We start from the raw sequence: 6,330 nt of genomic DNA on the forward strand, positions 1-6,330 counted from the left end.
TTACAGTTACACTCTATGTCAAGAGGCGATCAAAGATAGTTTACCACAACATTATAGAGGATGGAGGAAGAATCTCTAACACATTTCGCCATAATTTCAACTTATGAGTCATTTTCCACGAAAGCTCTCCAAATTAACTTCCTCAAAAAACAAATAAATATCCAACAAATGAAACTCACCTTAAATACCTTAAATACCTAACCTGGCTCAATAAACATGACTGCCAGATCCCTGCGAACTCAGGCTTGGTTCAGTAATGCTACCACAACACCAGCCCGGAACTCGACCTATGGCACTCTGTCGTGACACATGAGTCTGGAGTTTCATCCCATAAACTTCTTTTACCACCTTAAGCCCTTACGCACGGCGGTGCGACCCGTGGGTAAGACGATGACGCGACCTTTAACCTGATTTTTAATCGTTAAGTTAGAAGCCAGACCATCATTTTCTGGTCGTCCCGCACTGCTCATGGGAATCAAACTTACCCGGGTGATGCCCCGACACCACAAGCTACTCCACACACTTCCATGACATAATGAATTTCCCCAAAGTAAAGAGTTCCTCACACATTACCTTGGTTCATCAAGATTCCAAACACCAAATCCTTTCACCTTAAACTCACATGACCAGCCAAAGTCCTAAAGTAAAACGGTTGTTACCTTTAACTCGCATGAATGATGATCACATGTGCGGGCTACTCGGTTCCCTAATATTCAACTAACATAGTTCAAAGCAAAACCGGTTCTGGAAAACACTTACGATATCTCTAATAATAAGAGAATGGTCAAAGATGATCGAAAAGTGACACCTTTCCTTCCTCTCTTTATTTCTGAAGTTCTTTATATGAGAGAATCCAGTGCAGCTACGGGAACCCTAAAGGTGGAAACTCTCCTTACCTTAAACTCATACGGCTGATCGAAGCTCGAGAAGCCTGGCTCCATGTCTAGGGCCTCCTGGAGCGCCTGCAGGAACAGCCTCTGGAAGGCCACAATCTCCCGGATGTTTCCGAAGAGCGCATTAACCTCGGCTGAGCTCAGGAAGGAGGCACTCTTCAGCGGCTCCAGGTAGTTCTCCAGCAGGTTGTTCAAGTGCTGGTGGGGGAAGAAGGAAAGAAATGAGTGCTGATGCAAGAACAGGCACTAGATCTTTAAAGTGATGATAGGAAGAAAAAATATATCAATGTTTTGCTTACGTGACCGAGTAAGAAAAAAAACAACAATGAGTGAATCATACATCTAGTAATCGAGGTATGTACAAATAACACTATTCATCAGAGGCCAATACTAGAGGGGCGAATATGAACCAATTACATATTAAATACTGAAAGAATGTCATGCATGAGCAAGGTCTTCAAGTCCCCTTGCCAGAGTAATAAAAGCAGAGGTACTGGTGGAGACGGTAGTGGCACGACGCTGCTGCAGTACTGAGAGACAGGAAACTACTCGATGTCTCCATGAAATAATAGGTTTGTAATCAACGTTTTGCAACCGCCGCTTTGCACTGCACGGCGAGGTAGGAGAATACAACTATAGTTATAAAAGTATACGATCCTTAGGCAGTTTTACACCTGCGGGTCCATATAACTTGTGAAACTTCCATATACTGTCCACTTTCACTTTCTCATAACTCAGTGTGTGTGTGTGTGTGTGTGTGTGTGTGTGTGTGTGTGTGTGTGTGTGTGTGTGTGTACAACTTCTTATGGGTGTGAAAGAACAATGATTTATCTAATTCTAAATAATCTAGACAATATAATTTCTATAATGACACGCTTAAACAATGACCCCCTGGTGAAATTACTTTTTTTCTAAGACTCTGATTCGCTAAATACAGTTCCCCACTGTGGAAAGGCATGTTAAACTACGAAGCCGCGGTCACCAGCAAGTTGTGCAAGTGCTAAGACAAGTGGCCAATTCATTACCCTGCCCTTCAGCCAACAGATCATACAAGCCACTTTCACTCCGGCCAACAGTGCGCCAGGCAAAACCAACTGAACAACGTGCTAATGTACAAAGCGGGCCACGCTACCCTGCCCTGTGGCCAAGCGGTAGCCCAGGTGTGTCACGGCAGCCGCTCGGGATATCTATCATGAACACAAAGCAGAGGTGAGTAAATAATGAATGAGAGGCTGGCGAGTCCGGACAAACACACCGCCAAGAGAACATTTAGCAACACTCCTATAAGCATACACGAATCAATTCAACGTTACTAAGAACACAGTGACAAACACAGTACTCAGTGTAATATATAAGAGTCCCATTACCTTGGAACTATATTTTTAATACAGAAAAGTGAGATAATTTCAAGATTATCTGTAACAAGAGCGCTGAGTAGTACTTAAAACTTCCTTCCCCAGTGTACTTTATCACATCACATAATATAAAGCAAAGTGGACACTGATTTATGATCAAGCGTGCAAAGAAAACAAAATAACCAGCAAAGAAAAGGTTACGCCGCGATGGCCATTTTTCTTTCCTAGCTACCGACATCACGCGGGTACAAGACACCCCGATCATGGCCATCTGGAGCACAAGCGATATGTGGTACAAAAAAAAAAGGAAGAAAGGAACTAGTGTCAGCTTCTCATGTGTTTGTAGCCCCAATTCTTGAATGTGGAAAGGATGTAGGCAGAGGGGGAGTCATACAGGCCAATCCTCGTGTGGCTGGTCCTCACACACAAACTACAGGGGGCAGCAGCCGAGCGCTTAGCACTCGTCAAAGCCCTGGCGGGAGGAACACATCCTAACAGCTCTCGGGAACGTAAAGAATATGTATGTGAACATTTCGTAATGCTGCGCGCCAGAGCAAGAGCAACAGTCACCAGGCAAGCAGCCTGTGACAGCTATCGTAATGAATATCAAAGTCAGGAGCTGGTTCGCAGGTGCTTACATAAGACCATATACAGCAGCCAGGCACCAGTGCGCCTCCCACACTGCGTCATGCACACACCTCCTGGAACCTGTAAGGCAGCAGCGGTCTGTCTGGACCGGTACAACTGAGAGGGACGTACGTACAAGTGAGAGACGGTTTGTATACAGGTACAGAGAGGGTGTTTTTTCGACAGGGAGAGCAGGGATGTTTCCTAGTGAGATGTAGTGTGTCTACTGATAACGGGGTGGGAGTCTTCATGTAGGTATGGGATGTCGTCAAACACACAGGAGTCTAACGTTAAGTCAGGAGTGAGTGTCCATATGCACATATGGAATGCTTTCAGGTTAGGAGGAAGGCGTGTCCACAAGAACGAAGGCGTGTTTATTGATGTGAAAGGTGTGTTTCCAGGTAAGGGGGAGATATAAACAGGTACAGTGTGTGTGTGTGTGTGTGTGTGTGTGTGTGTGTGTGTGTGTGTAACGGAGATGTGTTTACAAGTAAGAGGAGGGTTTCTACAAGAAGGGAAATGGTGCCTCCAAGCTGGATAGGGCATCTATAAGTATAGGGTTGCTGCATGCTGGAGGGGGGAAAGGGGGTCTAAAAGTAAGTCGGGCAGACACGTCCACATGTAGAGACGATGGTGTCACAAGAAGGGAGGCGGTTGTTCAAAGATATAGTGGTGGCCATTTTGGAGGCGTTAAGAGCCTGGGTGTTAGAACTGGAGGAGGAGCCTTACAGTTCTGGGAGGAGGTTACATAATGAAAGGGATGTTACAGGCAACGAGAAAATAAATGGGAAAGAGTGTGGAGAGGGACCTGCTGCTTGCTGGAGAAGTACTGAATGTAGGAATAAGGTACACAAGGAGGGGTGATAATCCGTTGGTATGGGAGAAAGGGTTCATCTTCCGGTGCTATAGGGCATCGGAAGCCGCTAAACAACCTGTGGCAGAAAATACTCTAACAACTTCTGAGTAATTATCTACTGCTACTGGTATGAGGTAACACTTTAACCTGGGGAGAGGAGGGCTGGGGTTACTGAGGCGTGCAGTGCTACGGTCACTGGGTGGGCGGAGGGGCCAGCCAGTGACTGCCCGTCACTCCACCAGCGAGGGGTGGACGAGACAGCAACCCCTACCTTGCCTCACGTCAGCAACATGCTACTGCTGTACTCGTCCCTGGCTTTATTTCTCGGTACTGGAGCCACTTTCCTCACACCTCCCGGGGATACCTCGTCTCGCTGGGTAAGTGTGCTGACCATGGATGGACTGGCGGCTCGTCCAACTGGTTGAGGCTGGCCGTGGGTGGACCTTAATCTAAGCACACCTTAGGTCGGCATTAGGGAGCTGGTCTCCACGTCCCTAAGCTCGGACTGGAAACGAAGCTGCTGAACCACTTCTCCTCGGATCAAAGGGGTCAGACACCGCGGCCTGCAGGCCTACGTACCCACTGCAACATGGCCGGTTTGATACACTTTGTACACATCTATCTAGTAAGGTCCTTCATTTTCCCACTGGTTCGTTCCAGTGGTTTCCAGTGGTATGTATGTAATGTTTGCAAGAGGACCATTATAAAATTGCCTGACTTACGTACGACATTTACAATATTTCTCTCGTTGTACTTGTAGTATTTCTGGATTTTACTGGTATCATTTACAGTCTTCAACGTCTATCGTTCGTAAATTTCTAGTGGAGACAAGGAACCGGGTCTTCCAGTTTTTCCTACGTATATAAGTACGTATTACGGGGTATACCTCCCGAGAATGCTCTGGAAAAATAAAATCTGAGCGATTCTAGTCGTTGCCAATTCATTCTGTTTCTGCCGGGGTTAATGGCAGTCAATAAGACTTTTTGCATTTTCTAAACCGGGCAATGTCGCCCACCTTTGCAGGTGAAGGAAGCACATTGCACCTGTACAGCCTGGAGAATATAAATGCTTGGGAAAAAGGTCAAAACAGACTCCGTTCGCCTCTTGAAGGTTAGAGAATCCATCCTACACCTTCACCTGCCACACATATGTATATAATTTACTCTCCTCGTGAGGTTCACTTGTGTCTTTGATTCCCGAGTCATGAAACAGATGAAATAGCTGTCAAGTGAGGCAATACCGTCCCAACCTGGCACAACAGCAGTGCTATTTCTTCACTGTCAAAGGCTCCAGTCACGGACTGAAGGGTGGGCCGTGGCCAAGTCTTAGGTAATCAGAAGGGCAAAAGGCGAAAACAGAAAAGGAATATTTAAAAAAAAGTTGAGACATACTTGAAACACGAAGTCAAATGAATGGTACAATAGTTTAAATGTAAGTAAGGGATAATATATCATGGCTAACTAGGAAAGTTTAGTTTTACTATAAAGCAAGACCCATCTTGACACGAGAGCTGTACGTAAGGTGGGGTCCCGTCCACCACGCTAATAACATGGACCACCGCTTCACAGTGAGTGGTGCCGGGCGGCGGCGTGCGTTGCACGTGTGTGTGTGTGTGTGTGTGTGTGTGTGTGTGTGAGGTGACGAGGAGACGGCGGCTGTGTGGGTTAAGGGCGTAAAGCATGCACACACGGTACACGAGCGCGGTGTTCATGGTCATGCATTCCGGTCATATGCCAGGCTACTGCCCCTACCTTCCTTCCTCCCTCCCACACGCTACATGTGACTCTCACCAGCTCTCAACGGGACCTTAACAGCCATCGCCTCCTCTCCCCCTACATACCACACGGCTTCCCAACCATCACCTTCTCCTCACTCCCTCCACCTCATCACTATCCCGTCGCCATCTACAACAGAAGAGGGATACAGCATAGACCCATCCTCCAGCAGACAGTACACACCATCAACTCTTCTGTCTTCCCCACGTGCCGACCACCTCTTCCATCCACACCGGAACCCCCTCTCATCCGTGTGGATGACCCCGAGCTCACCAACACTCCTCCCCTCTCACCCAGGTCTCCCCTAACACACAGCTCGCCTCTCGTCCTCACACCTGACCCGTCTCTCTCACATCTAGCCTCCTTCACTCTCCACCTACCACACCCCCCTTCCCTTCTGCTCTCCCTCCCTCCCACCTGTGATGCACACCGCTCTCCTCTACTCTCAGCTTCTCACCTGATATCCACACCCCCTCCTCGCCCCTTCTCCCTCACATCCCACCCGCGCCGCACCTCACAGCCGTCCGCGCAGCAGGATTCCCCAGCGGAGTGACAGCTCATTAAGTTATTACCAGGTTGATGTTCCCGTTGTAACCCGAGTCATTATTCATGTATCAGTTCTGGCCGCATTGTACCCGCCCTCGTAGCCCCAGGGAGCATTATACCCTCCCTCGTAGCCCCAGGGAGCATTATACCCGCCCTCTGTACACTATAATCCCTAGTGATTAGACGAGGAGCATTATACTTGCCCTCTGTACATTGTCAACCCCCGTGGTAAGACTCCGACCATTATACTCACTGTCTATACGCGGTCAATCCCACCC

General features: G+C 47.8%; 1 protein-coding gene across 10 annotated transcripts in view; it reads right to left on the bottom strand.

Annotated features, from left to right (window-relative positions):
* sif (still life) overlaps positions 1 to 6,330 on the bottom strand; it is a 1,536,257-nt gene that overhangs the window by 166,206 nt on the left and 1,363,721 nt on the right. For all 10 annotated transcript variants that reach the window (XM_071677265.1, XM_071677235.1, XM_071677256.1 and 7 more), the window contains one exon: positions 897 to 1,091. In XM_071677265.1, coding sequence (XP_071533366.1) covers positions 897 to 1,091 — 195 coding nt within the window. The remainder of the gene's footprint in view (positions 1 to 896; positions 1,092 to 6,330) is intronic.

Source organism: Panulirus ornatus, chromosome 2 (genome assembly GCF_036320965.1).
Source record: "Panulirus ornatus isolate Po-2019 chromosome 2, ASM3632096v1, whole genome shotgun sequence".
NCBI lineage: Eukaryota > Metazoa > Arthropoda > Malacostraca > Decapoda > Palinuridae > Panulirus > Panulirus ornatus.